At 39.5% G+C, this 21,342-nt stretch overlaps 1 protein-coding gene, 1 long non-coding RNA gene and 1 other non-coding gene across 4 annotated transcripts in view; 1 reads left to right on the forward strand and 2 right to left on the reverse strand.

The window, feature by feature from the left end:
- The window catches only part of LOC122659794 (protein arginine N-methyltransferase 1.5), an 84,661-nt gene extending 81,418 nt beyond the window's left edge, over positions 1-3,243 (forward strand). Inside the window, exons 20-23 of one of the 2 annotated variants that reach the window (XM_043854930.1) lie at positions 43-148; positions 2,197-2,284; positions 2,694-2,787; positions 2,995-3,243. In XM_043854930.1, the coding sequence (XP_043710865.1) occupies positions 43-148; positions 2,197-2,284; positions 2,694-2,787; positions 2,995-3,078 (372 nt within the window). In that variant the 3' untranslated portion in view covers positions 3,079-3,243. The remainder of the gene's footprint in view (positions 1-42; positions 149-2,196; positions 2,285-2,693; positions 2,788-2,994) is intronic. The other variant, XM_043854931.1, reaches the window with a different exon arrangement.
- Positions 82-16,055, reverse strand: LOC122659796. Its single transcript, XR_006332551.1, has 4 exons — positions 16,045-16,055; positions 6,798-6,801; positions 4,633-4,639; positions 82-189 (listed from the first exon to the last, which is right to left on the reverse strand). It is a non-coding gene; the product is annotated as an uncharacterized LOC122659796 (long non-coding RNA).
- Positions 14,363-14,468, reverse strand: LOC122660657. Its single transcript, XR_006332763.1, has one exon. It is a non-coding gene; the product is annotated as a small nucleolar RNA R71 (small nucleolar RNA).
- Positions 16,056-21,342: the final 5,287 nt, after the last annotated feature.

Genomic DNA, 21,342 nt, shown 5'->3' on the forward strand with positions numbered 1-21,342 from the left:
TGGCTGAGCATTCTACGTGTTCTGTTTGCTGGTATTTGATAGGTCTTTACTTTCAATCATCCAAACTACTCGGCTAAGAAAAGCAATCAGCGTTACAAAAAGTTGCGATTTGAGATACCCAGTGATACTGGATCTGCTATTGTTCATGGTATGTGCTGCTGAAGACACTACTGCTTTCTTTCTATTCTACTTTTGTGTATACTTTGTTGGTGGATTTTTTAATGTTTGATTATAAATAAATAGAGGCCCTGGCATGGGTGAATGATCATGAGATGGCAGGTTGTCAAAAAATTTGAGATTTAGGAAAATCGAATTAGATCTGAAGAAGGGAATTGTATGTGCATAGCAGAGTCAGAGAAGGGAGGGGGGGGGTAGAGAGATTTAATGGAAGGACCAGAATTTCTAATGTGATTAAACCAGAACCTGACTTTTCTTTTTTGGTAAATACAGAACTGAAAACGGAAGAACTGGAGAGAAAAAGAAATAAGAGAAGGAAGATATAATATTTTGTTAAAGGTAAAAATAAAGAAGTGATGTAGATTAGAAAAGGGAATAGAATGCGGGGAGAGGAAAGATATTTTGATAGGAAAGAGAGAAGACCGAAATCACAAAGCGAAAGGGGTTGATGGCACAGGAATCTTTAATATGCAGTCCTTGAACCCTAATTTCCCAAATCAGAATGTAGGGCACGACCTGGTTCAACTTTGTATGATTAAAGAACTTGGGGCTGTCAAATTAGGTATCAGGCTTAGCAGAGACAGATTAAGAAACTTGGGGCTTTCTAATAAGGCGCCAGGCTTGGCAGAGACAGATTAAGACACAATGATATGCAGGATCGTAACAGGATAAACCAGAAAACAGTTTCAGCTATCAGTCACCCAAAGCCAACAATCAGAGTAGGAATATCAGAGATGAAATCGGAAATACAGATGTTAATTGGATATGTTACTCTAGAACTGAGAATATAATATGGGATCAGCATAGGAGATGAGTGCAGAACTAACAGTTATACTGTCAAATTGGTAACGACATAACAGAAACAGAATAGTGAACTATATGTTCAGAAAATGGATCTTAAGTTGTTTTCCTGTTAACAGAATATAGAAGTTAAAAGATGGACCTATTACAGAGAATCTGATAGCAGGAGCCTTTCTACAGTGCCTGCAGCAGCCGGCAGGGATAGCAGATCTGGATAGCAAAGAGAAGCAGGGTAGGGAGAGAGTAATGCAGTCTTAACCTCGAACCGGTGTGTGCCAGTGGGAGATTAGCTGATGAACTGAAATTGATATACAACTGTGGGAAATAAAAGAAACGACAGAAAAGAAGGATATAATTAGGAATCCCCATCTGATCTACAGGGCTGGAATCACCACAGAACCAAAGTGCTGAAGCCAAACTTTTCATTAATTATATCGTTGCATTACTTAGTATATCAAACCACTAATTTATGTAGTAACCCCTAACTTTCTATTCTTAACACAACTCACTAGTTAGAAACTTTCCTAGATACCTAAACTTCAGAACCAATCAAGGTTTTAAGTCTCGGTTTCGCCTCTGATTTTTCCAGGCCACGAAACTGAGTTCTGCTGAGATCTCGGCGAGTTGGTGTATTCTTTCCCGTCTTGGCTCAGTGGTGGGTTTCGGTGGCCATGTGTCCAAGATAGATCCTGAAACTTGACATCTACCCTATTTTAGGCCCCTTCTAAACACAATGGAAACATTAGTTTTTACAAATTCAAACCCAAAATGGTACTTTTTACTTCCGACCCTAGGTTGGAAGTCTACGGCGTAGGTGAGCTCTACCCCAGGCTATTCTACACAATATTTAGAATACATAATTATAGTAGAAGTGTAAAACAACTTAATTAAGCATTAAGAATTGAAAAAATCAAACCATAAACCATTTAAGCATAAGGCATCATGTTCATATTGTCCTTGATGCTTGGGACATTGGACAAAGTCAATGGAGTATTCTGAAATGGAGAAATGATGCTGGAAACCTTGTCAGAAGATTGCTTCCTGTCATGAACTCAATGCCATTGATAGAAAACATAAACATAATTCACTTGATCTTTTTGTTGCACATTTCTCATGAGTTGTTGACTATTTTGATGTGAGACTTTATAGATATGGATACCTTGATTCTGCTTTCATCAAATCTCACTGTTTGACCTTCTTTCACACCGCCTTTCATAGGATTCGCTGGCTATTTTGATGCGACACTCTACAAAGATGTACATCTTGGTATTGAACCATCAACGGCAACACCAAACATGTTTAGTTGGTATGTTTTGTTTTACCTTTCAATGAGAGCTTGTTAACATAGGATGAACTTAGATTCATATTTTTTTTATTCCCAGCCCTTATAGACAAGTTGTGTCTTATGAATGTATGAAGCAACCTCCACTTGTTGGTGAAAAATCCCAAATCAGAATTTATTCACTACAAGTGCCATATGCAAGCGTTTCCCTCAATGGAGCATCTTTTAGGGCTCTCATTTTAAATTTAGATTGAATGGTTGAGCATGGCCAGTCTGATCCACTGATTGAACAAGTGAAATTTGGACTACATTTGTGTTATGACAGTAGGATGCACCTGATAATGTTGGTCGATGGCTCCATCATATTACTCATTAATTGTTGATAGGATGGTGTCTTTTATTCAGTCTTTTATTTGTTTGTTCTTTTGGTTAGGTTTGCCATATTTTTCCCTTTGAGGACACCTGTGTGTGTACACTCCGGTTCTCCCTTAGAAATTCACTTCTGGCGATGCTGTGGCTCTACGAAGGTAATGCCTTTTCACTATTGTTGACTGGGTCATCGGCTCTTGATTGTCTTTTCTTCTTCTTGTAACATATTTCTATTTTTTTTCTTTCTTCAACAAAATTTTTGTCGCCCATCCAAAAAAAAAAAAAAAAAACTCACGTCTTGTTCTCCAAGAACAATGTGTGATTGGCAGGTTACTGATAGCCATCTGGTTGCTTCATGCATGCAGGTCTGGTACGAATGGTGCTTAACATCACCCTACACATCCCCTATACATAACAGCAATGGCCGTTCATATTGGGTTGGCCTCTAGCATTTTGTTTCCCAGAGTATCTGAAATATAGATGAGATGATGGGGGAGCAAAAACTTTTGAAACATTCAAGAGATAATGGATGACGGAATTTTCCTGTTGTAAATCAGCCTCTTTTTCCAAAAAAGCTAGGGTTGTAAATGAAATTCCTCACCAATTAATGTCGAATGAAGTCGTCTGAAAATCTACTGTGAATTAAAAGGAGGATATGTGTCCCTGCCTCATATGCCGTATGAAAAAGGCAGAAGAGACAGCTAGAAGTTGCTTGCCTTCCATGCCTTCCCTACCACTGCAGAAGGGGCATGCTGGTTGGCAAGTCCAAAAGATGGATTATGTTCGGGTGGCTTAAAAAATACAAACTCTTAAAACCCAAATTGTGTCGTGTGGTTAATGAAAGCCCTATGACTTGTTAGAGTAAGCTAAATGAAACCCTCGGTGGTTTTGCATTTTTTGTATTTAGTCCTTCCATACAAAATATCACATCCTATGTGCATCTATTTTTGGCTTCTAAAATCTAATCCGTTCTTGTCTGGTTCGAGTCAAACCTTCTTATATTTTGCCTCTCAAGCAGTAGATTTGTTCTTTTGATTAAATTGTTTTTGTATAGAAAAGAAAACTAATTAATGAAACAAAGTATTTTGTTCATCACAATCTTCATTAAGTTTTATCCTTCGTCTTCCAACTCTAGCTCTTCTGGGTAACTGATCGGGCACAGAAATGACATTTCTCTCCTTTTTCACAATATTTCTAGACCCAGAAAGAGTAAAGTTTAGAAACAACATATGAAATCGAAAAAGTTCCCAAGGCCAATTGGCTTAACTACCGTTGGATAATTAAGAAACCAAATCATGACAAGTCCAACCAATCACTACTCCTCGTCCTTGATCCTTTGATCCTTGTTGCATCCCTTGACTTCTGAATTCTGAGCATAACTTGAAATACCATAAACCATTTTGTCTATTAGAAATTGAGAGTTAAAAAGTAATACAAGGATCTAGCCTGATACTATAAACAATGTAATCTCTCTTATTGAGTAATATTTATTTTGTTTTTCATAAAAAAAAAAGAGTATCAATCTGTTATTGTATGTGACAGCTTCGAACAAATGACACACCCGATTATCCCCATCAGTACAAAACTTAACAGATCAAGTATAAAGTTTAAATTGAGAAAATATATATATAGATGCCATGGATCCGTCTCGGTCTTTGTTATCGTGATTCATGCACGAACCTTGTGAGGTATTCCCGAATGGATTTGTCACTCCGTTGCTTTACTGTCAGCAAGTTGGCGGTCGTCTTCTTCTATTTGATGCTACTCTGAAACTGGGCGACGAAGGCGGTTTATAACTCAGCTAGAGTTTTTACCGTTCCTGGTCTGAGTCTTGAAAACCATGCTGTAGCTGCCCCCTTGAGAGAGCTTGGGAACGCTCGACAGATTATTGCTTCTGACCCCCCGTACATGGTCATCATGATGTTGACGTAACTGATTTTGTCATGCGGGTCTATCTTACCATCATATTTTTCGAAGCTCGAAGGTTTGAAACTTGGAGGGACCTCAGCGCTCATAATGGCCGTTGAGTAGAGGTGACATTCTGGGATGAGCGTTGTAGCAGCCCGGTGGTCCAAGCTCTTAAGCTTCTCGTTGATTTCCTTAAGCTTTTTCTTGAAATCGTTTTTCACCCTAGGTTTTCCCTCTTCTTGTTCAGGGATCGCTGGGCTCGTCCTCCGACCATAGTCGAGGTTTTTGGGGACCCTCTGGAGCGTTGCTCCCGATTCCTGTCTGGTCTGGATGGGAGTCCCACGGCCGGCCGTCGGATTCGATTTGTCTCGGCCTCTCTCTCGGTCGCCCGTGGGTGCTTCTGTTGAGCGGGTGTCCTGCTCCGCACAGATTGATATGTGTGGCTGGCTCTGGATCGAATGTCGCTCCTTTGGCTATATTGAGTTTTCGTTCTTCCGGAAGAGACCCGGACGGGTCCGTTGTGACCACGCAACCTTTCTTGGATCGTGGGACGTCCTCTAGCCCTTATTACCGGGACGATAATTGATTTGTGTTGACGAGGGTGGGACGATCCTGTGTGTCTCTCTGCTCTTTTGAGTACGGATGGCTGTGGTACTCGATCTTGATTCGTCCTTCTTAGCGAGGTTTATGTCCCGACCGCCGATAAAGAATCTGGTGGATGCGGGGGCAATGTTGTTGTCACCTGCTGTTTGATGAGTCCTCTGACTAGCTCGTCAGTTTGTAGCATCTGGAGTTGCAGTCTCTGAACTGGGCATTCGTGGCTGGCACGTCGGGGTCCAGGAACTGGGGCCCAGATGGTGGTGGTGATAGTTGACCCTCGAGTGACCTTCCTTCGCCCATCAGATCTCTTAAAAGCCCTATTTTCGGCGACGCCAGTGGTGGTGGAGTGTTCCTCGGACGACGATGGGAGCGCCTGCTGGGTGCTTTTTCTCGAGAAGACTGAGATTGTCCTCCCTGGCCCCTTCTTCTTCCCCTAAGAGAGGTTTCCAGTGGCAGTGAATTCCCCTTTGTGTTGCAAGTAGCATGCATTGATTTCACCATTGCTGGGAGAGAATTTCGAGTGGGTTAAACATCCAATGGTCGTTCCCATAGACGGCGCCAAACTGTACCGTCGAGAAATCTCCATCAAGAATCCTCCTGGGCTCGGACCTGCACAAAACAGTAAAGTGGACACCAGAGAGCCGGTTCTTACCAGCGAGGACTCTCTGATGCCTAAGTCAGATCTCTCTGAGAAACAATTGAGTATAGTGAAGTTGTCTATGTAAGAGGTTATACCTGAGTATGTCTAGGGTCAGAGATGAGCTAGATAGTCTTTGAGAGAGTCCCAGTATGGCAGTTTCTATTCTTTGTGAGAGTATTTCTGAAAGGATTTTTTTCGGGGCGTCCTCTTCCCTTTCCTCTTTTCTTGTTTTATTTTAGTAGTTTCCACGCAAGGATTCCTCGGACATAAGGAAAATTTGCTTTGCATCTACGTGGCGCTCCAAGCCGTATTTAACCTATCCTTCTTTGGTCCAGGTTGTGGAAGTCATCCATCGGATTTTGGGTCGTAGTGTCTTATTGACGTGGTGTGCTATATTTAGGTATAACACCCGTAACCAAATAGTTGACAATATCAGTGAATCATGGTTCACTAGAGACTGCCATCAACTGTTCATTAGGGAAGCTCTCGTTGACTGGAGACTCACCAGTCAAGGAGTTGGGCAGCCGAGATAAATGATCTACAACCAGATTTTCAGTTCCTTTCTTATCTTGTATCTCGAGATCAAACTCTTGGAGCAACAAGACCCACCGAATGAGATGGGCCATAGCATCTTTCTTTTCTACAAGATATTTGAGTGTTGTATGGTCTGTGTAGATGATCACATTAGATCCAATTAAATAGGATCGAAATTTCTCTAAAGCAAATACAACAACTAAAAATTCCTTCTCAGTGGTAGTGTAGTTGAGCTGTGCATCGTTTAGAGTCCTACTTGCATAGTAAATCACAGTGGGCAACTTATGGATCCTTTGCCCCAAAACAAACCCAATGGCAAAATCTAATGCATTATGCATCAACTCAAAAGGGCTCAATCCAAACAGGTGCTTGGATAATGGGTGCAATGGCCAACTCCTTCTTCAAATGCTCGAAACTCTTGAGACAGTCTTTGAAAAACTCAAAAAATTGATCCTTAGCCAGCAAACCGGTCAGAGGTCTAGCAACTTGACTAAAGTCTTTGATAAACTACCTATAAAAGCTAGCATGCCCCAAAAGGAATGGATGTCCTTGATAGATTTGGGGGGTGGTAGGTTGATAATAAGGTCCACCTTGGCTATGTCAACCATAATCCCATCTTTGAAAATCATATGACGAAGAACAATGCCTTCTTTCACCATGAAATGTCATTTCTCCCAATTGAGGACTAAATTCTTTTCTCTACATCTCTCCAAGACCAATAGGAGATGAGAAAGACACTCAGAGTAGGTGGACCCATAATGGAAAAATCATCCATAAAGACCTCAAGAAATTTCTCTACCATGTTTGAGAAGATACTCATCATGCAGCGCTGGAAAGTTGCAGGGGCATTACATAGGCCAAATGACATGCACCGGTAAGCAAACGTTCCAAATGGGCATGTGAATGTTATCTTGTGTTGATCCTCAGGGGTAATTGGGATTTGGTTGTAATTGGAATATCCATCTAAGAAACAATAATACTCATGTCCGGCTAGACGCTCTAACATCTGATCAATAAAAGGTAGGGTAAAGTGATCCTTCCAAGTTGCCGCATTTAGCTTATGATAGTTAATGCAAACTCTCCACCTTGTTTTGATACGGGTTGGAATCAGATCATTAGTAGCAGATTGAACATTTGTGATCCTCACCTAAGAAAGTGTATCTAAGACTGGATGGCAACTCTTTCAACTCAAGTTTAGGGGGCTCAACAAAAGAAGGTTTGGGCATTGAGGTAGCTAAGGGTCCAATGGGCTCCACAGGTGGTTGGATACTCCAAACCTCAGAAGAGATTCTCTCATCATTATCTCCCAACTCCTCTATACACTCGTTGAAACTAGATTCAAAATCGATGTCAAAAGTAGTCTCAATGTAATCAGGGATCCACTGGAGCATATGAACTTCCTCATTTAAATTCGGTTACTTGCCCAACCTAAAGACATTAAAGTCCACTAAGGTGTTGCCAAAAGTTAGCTTTATGAGATCGTTCCTGCAGTTAATTAAGGCGTTGCTGGTAGCAAGGAATGGTCTTCCCAAAATGGTTAGGATTTGGTCTCTAATGGTAGAGACCGGTTGGGTGTCTAAAACAATAAAATTCATAGGGAACAGAAATTTCCCAACTTTGATTAAGACATCTTCAACAATGCCTTTAGGAATCTTGACTGATCTATTTGCTAACTAAAGTGTGGCAGTCATTTGTTTCAGCTCACCCAATCCCAATTGTTGGTAAACAGAGTAAGGCAAGAGAATGACACTTGCACCTAGATCAAGAAGGGCGTGGTCAATTTTTTTGTGACCAATGACACAAGGAATTGTTGGGCCTCCAGGGTCCTTGTATATAGCCACTTGGGATAAGATGGAGCTAACATTAGCAGCCAAGAAAGCTTGGGCGCATTTGTTGTCCGCTTTTGAATGCACAAGTCTTTAAGGAGTTTAGCATAAGCGAAGACCTGAAAAATTGCATCAAGCAGAGGTGTGTTTTTAAGAGAGAGAGAGAGAGAGAGAGATGATTTTGGTACCCTGTGCTTTGAAATAATAAAATTCTTGTTTTCGAGGAAAGGAATATGAATATATCTCAAGGTGGAATTTAAATGAAAAAAAAAAATTGAAATCAAAAGCATTGTCTACTGAAAGAGTCAATCTTATTAGTAGTCTTGTTTACACGAGTCTTGGTTAGGAGCTAAGGCTGGACCATGGCACACTTGCATGATAAGTCCATAAAAAACAAACAACAATAAAAGAAAAGAGTAAAAATGTAAGGGTTGGTTCATTGGGTGCTCTGCCTCAGGAAGCGAGGTTCCTTGATCGAGAACACCTCTTAGCCATCCCCTTGTGAAGGGAAAGAAAAAAAGTTTGAACTCATAATGCATCAATTTCTAAAGCCACAAAGTGGCAATCAAAAGATATTTACGTTGAGAATCTATTCCAAAATTGCTTAGTAACTTGGGTGTCTGGTGCAAGCCGTACATATCATTTAAGCCAAACGTAGTAGAGGAACATTTGAGTTCAATACTTAGCAATATATGGCAAACTGAAATCAAAGTGAAATTGAGACCGTGTATTTGCTTAAAGGTTCTACCCAAGCTCCAAGTTGAAGTCTTTTGTAACTTAGATGACCCACTCAATCTAATCTCGAGGGAAAATCATGTGACCAAGAAAAATATAAGAGTTTCACTAATTTAGAGGTATGATAGTTCGGCAACTTGAAATGAGATACTAAGTTCAAGTATGGGGGTCCATAGGAATCTCAATTTCAAAGTTTTATTATCATGCTTGTTTTCAATTTCAGAGTGGATATAGACTTTACTTGTGCTTAGGTAAGGATCAGCTGGAAGGAAGCAAGAATTTGAATTTTGTGTGTTTATTCACTGAAAACACTCACGAGACACAACTCGTCCACTAAGGGTGACCTAGGGGTTTAAAGGCTTGTTGCACATGCTAAGTGCAATCGTGATTCCTACGAAAGTGAGTTAGGTCGTTTTTGTTTGATTTTGTTTTTCTTAGTTTTTGTTTTTGCTCGAGGACTAACAAAGTTCAAGTATGGGGGTATTTGATGAGCATATTTATGTGCAAATTATTGCCTTTATTTATTGTCTTTTGATAATTAGGACAGTGCTACTCTAAGTGTTTATTTATGTTTTCAGGTGTTAGAGTCATTTTGTGGAAAAGGAGCAACTAAAGCTAAGGAGCTGAAAAGAAGCCCTTGTGATGCTGAAAATGCAAGATCAGGTAAAGTTGAGCTGAAGAGCATTAAGAGAGAAATCGAAATCCAGTTCAAGAAGCCCAAGTTTTAATTTTATTTATGCACATTAGTTGGCTGGACTAGTAAGGCCTGTGAACCTGATGATTTCGATTGGAGTAGTAAAGGGCCACTAAAGTCTGCAATTTTATCAAGGGTATTATTGTTAATTTTGAAGATTAGAAGATTGAGAAGATTTGCCTACTTAAAGATCAAGATTTCAAATTTCTCTCACAATTTTCCTTCACCTCACGTTCCTTTCACCCAACTTAATCTCTCAACCAAAGCTTTCCCACCGAATCCCTATCTCTCTAACCAAAATAGTCCCCCCTTAGCCTCATCTCGTTTCCTTCTACTTTCCCATCATTCCTAAAAATCTCACACAGAATCTTTCTCTCACTAAAAATCTCACACAGAATCTCTCTCACGATTCTAAAAAATCTCATCTCTCCCCAACTCTTTAAATCCCATTCCACTCAAACTCCCTCCTCTTTTCTCTCTCATCCCTCCACGTTTTCTCTCTCCCAACTCTTCTCTTACTCCCTCCACATGCCACCCACAGCTCTCCCATCTTTCCTAAATTGTCTCTTCCCTACAATCTCTCCAACTCTCCCTCTCTTTCCTCTTCTACGTACAACAACCCAATTTTTTTTTCTCTTTTTTCGATCCCATTATATAGATATGTCTATCTTTCTCTAAAAAAAAGGCCTTCCTCTCAATTTTCATTTTTTTTTTTAATATATTCTTCTTCTAAGAACAATTTTGGAGGTGTTTATTATTCTTTTGGAATTTCGGTTCTTCATTGGCTTTGTACTCGAATCATTGGATTATTAGAGAAATTGAAGAGTGGAAATTTTCATTACAAGTTCAAATTTGGATGCATTTTCTTCTTCATTCTTCGTATTACATTTAAGGGAAGTTATTCTATTTATTTTATTTTAGTTTAGACCTAATGTTCCTTCATCAACCCTTTCCTCTTCTGTTAATTTTCCCATGGCCAATTAAGCATCCCAACTTGGGGATTGGATGAAGCCATGAAAGAAGGAAGGATTGATGATCTTCGTTAACCTTTGCGCCTAAATTTAATTAAAATCATATGTCAGAATCTATATATGCATTGTCTAAATTATTCATGCCATCCTTTGTGTTCGTATGCATAATTGTCAATGTGTCTTATATAGATTTATTTATGAACAATTGTTTATAGTTTATTTAATGCATTACTCATAGGAAATGTTTGTCTCTTAACCCTCTCCTATTGAACTAAATCATTATACAAACAATTTAAGGTTTGTTTTGATTATTGGTTTGACTTAATTCCATGGTGGATTCCATCCCTAAGTGCTTTTTGATAATTTGAAATTTTTTATCCTCTCTTAGAATTGTCAATTTCATTACTTTTTAGCCTCTTGCTTAGTTCTTTAGTGATAATTGTGGTAAATTGTATACTCTGCCTAAGTTGAGAATTGAAATTTGACCAAGAATCCCTCCTTGTGTTCGACCCGTATCTACACGCGATCCGTGCGCTTGCGGTATAATTTTTGTGCAAACAGCGGCCTCAAGTCCTATGGTGCAAGCTTCGTATTCGGCCATGTTGTTGGTGCATTCAAAGTTTAGCTTAAAAGCCCAAGGCATATAGGTTCCGATGGGAGTGATTAGTAATATGCCGGCTCCGCAACCCTTGTGATTGGCTGCTCTATCAAATAATAATTGCCAGACCTTGTCAGTTTCTTCTGGTTCCAATTGTGCGACATCCTCGTCAGGAAATACATCTTCCAATGGTCTAGTTTCAAGAGTCGGATGTGCTGATACATGATCAGCAATTGCTCGCCCTTTGATTGATTTTTGTGTCACATGTTTGACATCAAATTCTGATAATAAAAGCAACCATCGTGGTAATCTTCCTGTTAAGGCAGGTTTTTCGAATAGGTACTTGATTGGATCCATCCTTAAGATCAAAAATATTGGGTGGACTATCATGCAATGCCTCAACCGCCTTGTGGCTTAGATCAGAGCTGTGCAGACTTTTTCCAGAGTTGTATATCTGGTCTCATAATCTACGAACTTCTTGCTCAAGCAGTATATGGCTTGTTCCGTTTTACCATCTTCTTGATGTTGTGCTACATTGCTCCCATGGTCATGTCTGTTATAGACAGATATAGCAACAAAGGTTTGACAGGTAGCGGGGGCGCCAATACCAGCTGGTTGGCTATTCTTTGATTGTATCGAATGCGGCCTGGCATTGGTCATTCCATTCTTTTGACTCATTCTTCTTGAGTAATTTAAAAATTGATTCGCACATCACAGTTAACCGAGAAATGAACCGACTGATTTATTGGATTCTTCCCAGAAAACCCCTGATTTCTTTTTCGATTTTGGGTGGTGGTATATCCATGATTGTCTTGATCTTAGTAGGGTCAACCTCGATGCTTTTGTGATTGACTATGAACCCTAAAAGATTTCCAGTTGTGGTTTCAAATACACACTTCTAGGGGTTTAGCCTTAGCTTGTATGTCCTGATTCTCTCAAAAAAAAATTTTAAGGCTTCAACGTGTCCCTCACATTCCTTTGACTTGACGATCATGTCGTCAACATAGACCTCGACTTCTTTGTGCATTAGGTCGTATAAAATGGTGGTTGAAGCCCTCTAATAGGTTGTCCTGGCATTTTTTAGTCCAAATGGCATTACTTTGTAATAGTATTGTACCCCATTGTGTTATAAAGGATGTCATTTGCATGTCTTCCGATGCCATTTTGATTTGGTTGTACCCTGAGAACTGATCGAGTCATGATTATTCAAGGAAGCGTTATTTAATTTTTTTATTTTGATTGGATATTCATAGTTAAATTGAATTCACTTAGTCATTTTTATGATTGTAGGATTCTAATAGAGTACCACAAGTGTTTGGCTGCATTAGAGAATGCCAGACAATGTCTGGGTTGCACAGGTTTGACAAGAAGCAGAGATATAAAGAATGGCATGCACATGGGTTCACTTTGAAGGCAAGGTGACCTGGGAAAATAGTAAAATATGGTACTAGAACTTACATAGATGCTTAGTGCTCGGAGTCGTGATCGCGACGATATGTGGTTTGTGCGATTCCGACTTAAAACAAAGAAGTTATGCTCGTTTCCGTACGACTATGCAGTATAGGGACTTATTGGTAATTTTCTCTGAAAGTTACTATTCAAGATTCTATTTTCAGAGCATTTTTGGATAGGCACACCAAGGGATGTACATCTGCGCCACACCAAATCATTAAATATAAGGCAGGTGATACTATGCTATGCGGAAAACTGTACTAGATGCCGAATCCATAGATCCTAAGTCACACGGATGAGTTGGAACTTTGAGTGGTAAGATGAAGGGCCAAATGGCAGAGTTAGAAATTTGCACGCGTACCAATTTGACATAATCATCGAGATCTACACATTCATATGGTTGGATCAGTGTAGCGTGTCGTGTTTTAGAAGTTACATCACCTGATCTATCAGTCAAAAAACGGACAGCCCTGATCGGCTAAGTCACTTTTGTCTTTAGGCTAGATGAAGCATTGTATTTCTTGATTAATTTCTATTCATACACTTGATTGTTTGATGTTTAAACCCCAAATCTTTTATCCGAATTTTAATTGATTAATCTAGTTAGAGGTGTTGTTTCTATGATTCAATATTTTCTATTCAAACAATGGATTTTTCATGTGATTGCAATTAAACCGATGATCGTCTATAATTGATCTAACTAAGCGTGCTAAGCAAGGAGCGAAAGACGATAGTGGTTGATAAGATAGATTATAACTAGGATAAATTGTGATTTTCATTCTGTGGTATCATTAGGCTTATAGCTGTAATGAGCCGAAGTGTGTGAACTTGAAATTAATTAAGAGATCAATGTGGATTCGAACCCTAACGACAATTCTTCCCCATATTTCTTTCACCTCTATTTTATTTTCTCTCTTTCTTACTTTCTTTTATTTTAATCTTTAGAAACTCTAATCTTTCATTGTAGTTTAACCCCTTAGTTCCTTGTGGAATCGACCTCTTCTTACCGCTGTTCTAGCAGTAATTTAGGGTTTATTTTTTATCTCTGAACGACATGATCAAATTTTGGTGCCATTGTCGAGGAGCCAAAGCACGGTTGCTTTGTTTTAGTAGGGGTTTTCTTTTAATTTTTTATTTTAGGGTTTAGTTATTTTATTTTAATGTTTAGTTATAATTTTTATTTGTTTATTTTTACAGGCAATCAATAAGCAAAGCAAGGAGACTGCGACACATTGATATAATTTTTCTCTACGCCATTGGTTGTAAGCTTTTCTTTTATTCTTTTTATTTTATTTGTCTGGGCATTATTTAGTTTATGCTTGGTCGTCGAGCGTGCTAACTTGATTTAGCTGACCTTGATCCCAAAATTGAGAGGACATTATCCGTAATTTGAAAAAATAATAGGATGGTAGAAGAACGTCCATTGAGTGAGCATTTTATCCCCTCAACCTACACGTCAGCCTCTGGCATACAAATTCCTACCGTTCAGGCCACCCAGTATGAAATTAAGTCCAGTGTCATTCAGATGCTCCCATCATTCTATGGACTTAATAACGAGGAACCTTATAAACACTTAGATGAATTTCTGGAAATATGTTCCACAGTTAAAATTCAGAATTTTTCAGATGATGCCCTTAGGTTAACCCTATTTCCGTTCTCGCTCAAGGATAAAGGCAAGCAATGGCTTAATTCCTTAGAAGCGGGAGCTATCACTACCTGGGCTCAAATGCAACAGGAATTTTTAAAGAAGTACTTTCCCATAAGTAGGACAAATCAAATTCGGTGAGCCATCACCAGTTTCTCCCAAATTAATGGTGAGCAACTTCATGAAACGTGGGAAAGACTTAAGGATTTAATTTGTAAATGCCCCCATCTTGCCGTACCTAAATGGCAGTTGGTCCAGTGCTTTTACGATGGACTAATAGACAGAAATAGGCAGATGGTTGATGCATCTTATGGTGGGACTTTTATGCACAAAAGCAAGAGCGAGGCATGGACATTGTTTGAAACTTTAAGTGAAAATTCTTTGCACCAAGCCTTGGCCTCTAGATCTGAAAGTTCCACCACTGGATCCCAAAGAAGAAGTGGCATTTATGAAATATGTCAATCTATGGACATTAATAACAAGGTGGATATGTTTTCGTAGAAATTGGACCGGCTGTTATCTCTAGGTCAATCCCCAGGCAATCGACCCCACCTTCTAAAATGTACTTTATGTGCTAGCCCAGGTCATTACATGAGCGACTGCCCTTTAGCTACGCAATTCCCTGAATATACGCAAGAGCAAGGGCAGGCTGCCCAAGGTTTTTTCTAAATCGGGTAATGATTCTTTTTCCAATACTTACAAACTCGGATGGAGAAATCACTCAAATTTCGCTTGGAGACAAACGTCTCCCAAAATATACCTTATAGGCAGAATTTTTCCAATGCTCAGACTGCCTATAGGAAGATGCCGCAACCAACTCCTCCACCTCAGCAAAATTCTTCATTTAAGGAAAAGGTGTTGCATTCATTAAATGGGTTAGAGCATAATACCCAAATCCTCCACTCTCACACTCAATCAATTACCAAACTAGAAACCCAGTTGGGACAACTAGTTGATGCCATAAGTAGGAGAGAAGAAGGTCAACTACCCAGTCAAGTGGTAGGAAATCCTAACAGTCAGCCTAGTAACCGAGTTTTCCATGAACAAGCTAAGGCAAGCATGACTTTAAGGAGTGGTCGAGTATTGGGAACCCCTGAACAGAGTTCCCCTGCAGAGAATTCTGAGAAGGAGGTGAGTCCAGAACCCAGTCCTAAAGCTTCCCAAACTTCCAAGGACCCATGAGATTGAACAAGTTGGGAAGGGTAGCAACCCTGATGTTTACATGCCTAGAGCCCCTTTTCCCTCTTATTTAGAATCTCCATCTTCTTCTGCATTTGGCAAGAAGGGTGCAAAGATGGAAGAAATGATGGAACTATTTAAACAAATCTAGATCAACCTTCCCCTTCTTGATGCCATTAAGCAAGTCCCAGCTTATGCTAAGTTTTTGAAAGATTTATGCACTCAAGAGCGTAAGCTGAAGACCCACATTCCCAAGACTATCCATCTTACTGAGCAAGTGAGTGCAGTACTTTCCAATTGACTTCCCCCTAAGCTTAAAGATCCAAGAGCCCCTCTTATATCTTGCACCATTGGCAATCTTCCCATTGAGCGAGCAGTCCTTGATCTAGGGGCGAGTGTTAATATTTTGCCTAGCTTAGTTTATGATCATTTTGGGTTTGGAGAATTGAAGCCTACAGAAGTTATTCTCGAATTTGCTGACCGTTCCATTAAAGTGCCTAGAGGTTTCATTGAAGATGTGTTGGTTAAAGTAGATGGGTTCTATTTTCCTGTGGATTTCCTAGTCCTTGACATGGAAACACCAACTAATGGGAAACCACAGTCGATTATCTTAGGACGTCCATTCTTGGCTACTACCAATGCTTGCATCAATTGTAGATTAGGTGTAATGGATATTTCCTTTGGTAATAAGAAGCTCCGATTGAATATCTTCAATGCTTCCTTAGGGCCCCAACATGAGGAAGAGTGCTTCTCACTTGATGTTATAGATGAGGTAGTAGTAGAGTGCACAACGGTGATGTTAACAGATGACCCATTGCAGCAGTGTCTGACCTTCTCTAGAGGTGATGATTTTGATATTGATGCATATACTACTGAGGTCAATGCATTATTAGATGCCCCTACTCCTCTAGACCGTCCTTAGTGGACTGTCAAGTATGAGTCACTTCCTCCCTTGGCTGAGAAGCCACCATTGAGTTCTATTGAGTCCCCACCAGTGTTAGAGCTTAAACCATTACTAGACTCTTTGAAGTATGTTTTCCTAGGATCAAATGAGACATTACCTATCATCATTGCCTCTAGCTTAACATCTGATCAAGAAAGCAAACTGTTGGGTGTCCTCAAAGAACATAAGGCTATCATCGAGTGGTCCATGGCTGATTTGAAGGGTATTAGCCCATCGATTTGTATGCATCGTATCTACTGTGATGATGGGGCTAAACCTTTCTGGGATGCGCAAAGGAGATTGAATCCTAACATGCGCAAAGTTGTCAAGAAAGTGGTGGTAAAATGGTTAAATGCAGACATTATTTACCCCATCTCTGACAACAAATGAGTGAGTCACACTCAGGTTGTGCCTAAGAAATCGGGCATCACTGTCATTGAGAACGACCAGGGTGACAAGGTCCTTACTCGTACAGCCACAAGTTGGCAGGTATGCATTGATTATAGGAAATTGAACGCTGTCACCCGCAAAGACCACTTTCCTCTCCCTTTCACAGACCAAATACTTGAGAAATTAGCAGGCCAAAGCCATTACTATTTCCTAGATGACTATTCAGGTTATAATCAGGTGTCTGTGTGCCCAGAGAACCAAGAGAAAACCACTTTCACATGCCCCTATGGTACATTCGCTTTTAGGCGGATGCCCTATATGGATGGTATCACAGATAGGCAGGTCATTGAGTCTGTTGACTTGATTGACCCAATTTATGAGTTTTCTTGAGTTCCCACTTTTTGTCTGGCTGAAGACAGTAAACTTAGTGCTTGTGGGAGGCAACCCACCATTTTACTTCAGTATTTATTTTTCTTAGTTTTCCAGGTCGACAATAGATAACTATGGCAGGCATCGATTGATGGTCGTAGCGTTCAACTTCCCAAGGTTATATTGCTCCTTCTCTTTGTTTTTATTTGTTTCCCCTTGTTTATATTGTCATAATCTTTTGAATGACATTGGGGACATTGTCATTTAAGTTGGGGAGGGAGAACAGTGAGAACAACTCTGATTTTTTTTCAAATTCATGCTTAATTCTTCACTTTTAGAGCACATAATGTTGTTGTTATGAGTCATAGCATGAGATTCTAAAAGTTCGTTGATCACTTTAGCAGTTAGTTAAACATAGAATACTTTCTTCTCTCATTGTTTGTTAAATTTTTCCACTTGAGTTATAACTTCCCCATCTTTTGTGAATGCTAATGATGATTCAGGTATAATTATGCAAGCCCAAAATTTTAATTTTTATCATGCTTAGTTAAAAAAAAAAAAACAAAAGAAAAGGCAAGCACTTGCGACTTCCTTCTTAGTAACCAGGTCTCTTTGCCACCAGCATTAAGTTTTGCGTCAAATGGTTGGAATGTCTAAAAAATGAGGAAAGAAGATTGCTTTGATCCAGTCTTGGCATGTAACCTATTTGGCTCGAGTAAGTAAGCCCGAGGGGTGTTATACACTTAATTCCTTAAAGCCATCTGGTTTGAGAGTGATTAACCTAAAACTCATTACAAGAGCCATCTAGAAAGCTTAAGAGGTCAAGACATTTGCACGGATTGGAGTAGTATGTGTTGGAAAAAAAAAAAGAGAGAATAAACCGTTGTAGACGCTGAATTTTGTCACCCCGTAGCGATGGCAAAGACTGGCAATGCCCTCTAAACCCATTTTTCTTCAGAGTAACCCAGACAACCCCTAGTCCACCTCAAAGACACCCACAGCTCCCAAGTATCCTAGGTGCGACCCAGTGCAAAAATGTGGCCCAGCACGGCGGCCCGCGTGAAACCACAGCCCCACACTGCAATGCAGCGCCGCGCACAGCCACGGCGTCGCACGGCAGCGCCACATCCCGCAGGGAAATCACCCTGCAAGTGTTGCTCAAAATCGAGCATTGCTCAAAATTAGATTTCCGCCAAGCGATGCTTTTCCAATCGAGCATTGTTCAAAATTAGATTATGCTCTAACCCAAGAGTAATTTCGGTGACGATGATATATATATATTTTTATATTGACTTGCCATTTATCATTCACCAATGTAACAACAATTAGACTTATTTAGCTTGCAATATAGAGTTTTAAAGTTAGGTTATTTTCAATCACCACTATCTTTGCATAATTGTCCTTGTTTCCATAATATTAATTCTTTTCACTATTTTCCTTATTGCACTTTGTTCTTGTTTCTCTCTTTTCTGATGTGTAGATATTCATCATGCCTACAAGAGTTGTCGAAAGAGGAAGTGGCAGAGGTAGGACCAGAGCTCAAGAAGGGGTATAGGTAGGGGCTAGGAGGGAGGAAGAGTCAGAGGTCGAAATGCACCTCTGCCCCTGTTCAATGAAGATTTGTTCTAGTCTTGGGAACATGCAGCCAAGTAGCACAAGTATGAAACAAAATTGTATGATGCGAGAGGGAAGGCAATATGGGCCACCTCACATCCTTCAAAGTTAGTGAAACATTTGGGGTGCAAGATTGGTCTTCTATGCTATGATGGTCCCACAGTCTATTCCCCGAGTTAGTGAGATACTTCTACTGTAATCTCACCTTGGAGGAGCTTAGTAACAGTATGCTTCTCATCCACAGTAGCGTCAGGGGGAGAAATATTTCCTTTATATCCTCTTCTTCATCCAATGCAAAGGTCAGATGTTGTGGTTTAAGATGTTCTTTCTTCATCACGGGTGAAGAAAAACTCAGTCTATGACATTCTTGTAACGTTTTATAATTGTATCCATCATGACTTGTCGTAGTTGTAACTATTGTGGAATAATGTTGCACAAGCTAAACTTTGATTGTATAAAGTCTCTTTGTTGTTTCATTCTATGATATTTATTTTGGTTAAATCAATTATTAATTATGTTCCCATATACTGGATGTTTGTTTTCTATTTCTCTGGGTCGGTGTTGTTCCCTATCATATTCTATTAGTTGCAAGGTTCTCGAGGCTTGTCGAGATCTTCGAAATGAGTACCTTTTGAGCCATGTGTTATGTTTTGGTCCGGCCCAGGTTTTTTGGGCATTTTTGGGCTGGGGGCATTTGTGTACTTTTTGGGTTAGGGTTTTCTTATATATTGTTCTTATCTCTTTGAGATAAGGTTATGACGGTTTTGTAACACTTTAGAGAAATAGTGAAACCTATTCTTCTGCTCGGTCGTGGACGTAGCTTCCATATTGGATGTGAACCACGTAAATCTCTTTGTTATGCGTTATGTGCCATTTCTTTATTTTCATTTTTCTTCTATAAATCACCATTCTGGGCGTTGTTTTTGTAACACAACAGTTAAGTTGTGCTATTGCCACCGGTTGTTTGTGGGTTCAAAACTTGGAAACAGCCTCTCCTACGAAGCAGGGGGTAAGGCTCCATACATTTGCCCCTCTCAGACCCTGCAATAGCAGGAGCCACATGCACTGGGTTGCTCCTTTTTTTAATGATGCAGGAAGAAGCAAACTACAACGACCTGCATGATGCACCAACCTTACCTACAAACAGACTAAAAAGATGGAAACCTAAAAAAATGTAAAAGAAAAAAAATTAATAAATACCTAAAACAAAGTAAAGGAACAATTTAACTCATTATCAGCAACTCTTGTTATGAAAAAAATACTACTGGAATCGCCTCCAATACAGCACTACTAATTGCTAGTATTGAATGGTCACAACAACAAGAAGAAACTGCCTGAAAATTTATGAGACGGTCATTTCTTTCATTATTATATAGAATCACTAGAGATTCTACAGAAGAAGACAGTCAACCCAGAATTCCAAATCACTACAACTTTCTGATCATTTGACTGAAGATGGACATTCTAGATAAGCTACACTAATCTCACTTTTCCTAACACCATAGCACTTTGATCTTTGGCGTTTGGCCGAGTGAATTGTCTGCTTACTGAATTATGAAGAATCAGAGAAGTGAAGAATCAGAGAAGTGTTAATATATTGCTCATTGGTAGACATTCTCCTTAAAATCAAATATCACTCCATTGATTCCATTTGAATTATTTAGACAAGTTTTAGGGACAATGACAATTATAGAAATAGAAACACTGAAACTAGCTCATAAAATTTTACACAGCTGAATCAAATCCAAGCAATTCACTTTACGGGTTTTCAGGAAATTTAATTCTCTTCTTTCTTTTTCACAATATGTATCATTAACATCGAAAACAACTAAGATAAATGAGTTTTTCCACCATTCACGATGATCAATTAAAGTAATTTCTTTTTATAACACATTTCTCAAGAAAATATATCGCCATTTATGCCCCAAATTTCAACCTTAAGGATAATTCAAAAGGAACTAATGAAATGGGTGCAGAACCTGAATATTTCTTACCTGAATAGCTTATCTAGCGCGTTAATCCAAAAGTCCAACCAACAAACACGTTGTACTGTTTGAGAATTGGTTTTTGCCTCCAACGCGCAGGTTTTTTGGGAGTTGTTAAACATCACATACATGGTGAAGTTCTGTCTTCGTCACCGGTTTCGAGAGAGTCAAAAATTGGGATCGGATCAGTTCGGTTCGGTCAAGGCCCATTCAGCTGGGCCGATCCTTCCAAGAACTAGGGTTAGGGTATGTCGTTTGAGCTGATTCCTCAGTCCTCACTGATCCTCTTGCCATTATGTAGCAAACATGGTGGTCACATGCTACCTGCTCAGTGTGATCGAGATACGACAACAATCTTGGAGGTGTAGGTGAGTTATATCATTAACTCTCGTTCCCTATTGTTCCAAGTGAAAAACACTCTTTTTCATCTCAATGCAAAGGTCAGATGTTGTGGTTTAAGATGTTCTTTCTTCATCACGGGTGAAGAAAAACTCAGTCTATGACATTCTTGTAACGTTTTATAATTGTATCCATCATGACTTGTCATAGTTGTAACTATTGTGGAATAATGTTGCACAAGCTAAACTTTGATTGTATAAAGTCTCTTTGTTGTTTCATTCTATGATATTT

The sequence above is a fragment of the Telopea speciosissima genome, chromosome 4 (genome assembly GCF_018873765.1).
Source record: "Telopea speciosissima isolate NSW1024214 ecotype Mountain lineage chromosome 4, Tspe_v1, whole genome shotgun sequence".
Taxonomy (NCBI): domain Eukaryota; kingdom Viridiplantae; phylum Streptophyta; class Magnoliopsida; order Proteales; family Proteaceae; genus Telopea; species Telopea speciosissima.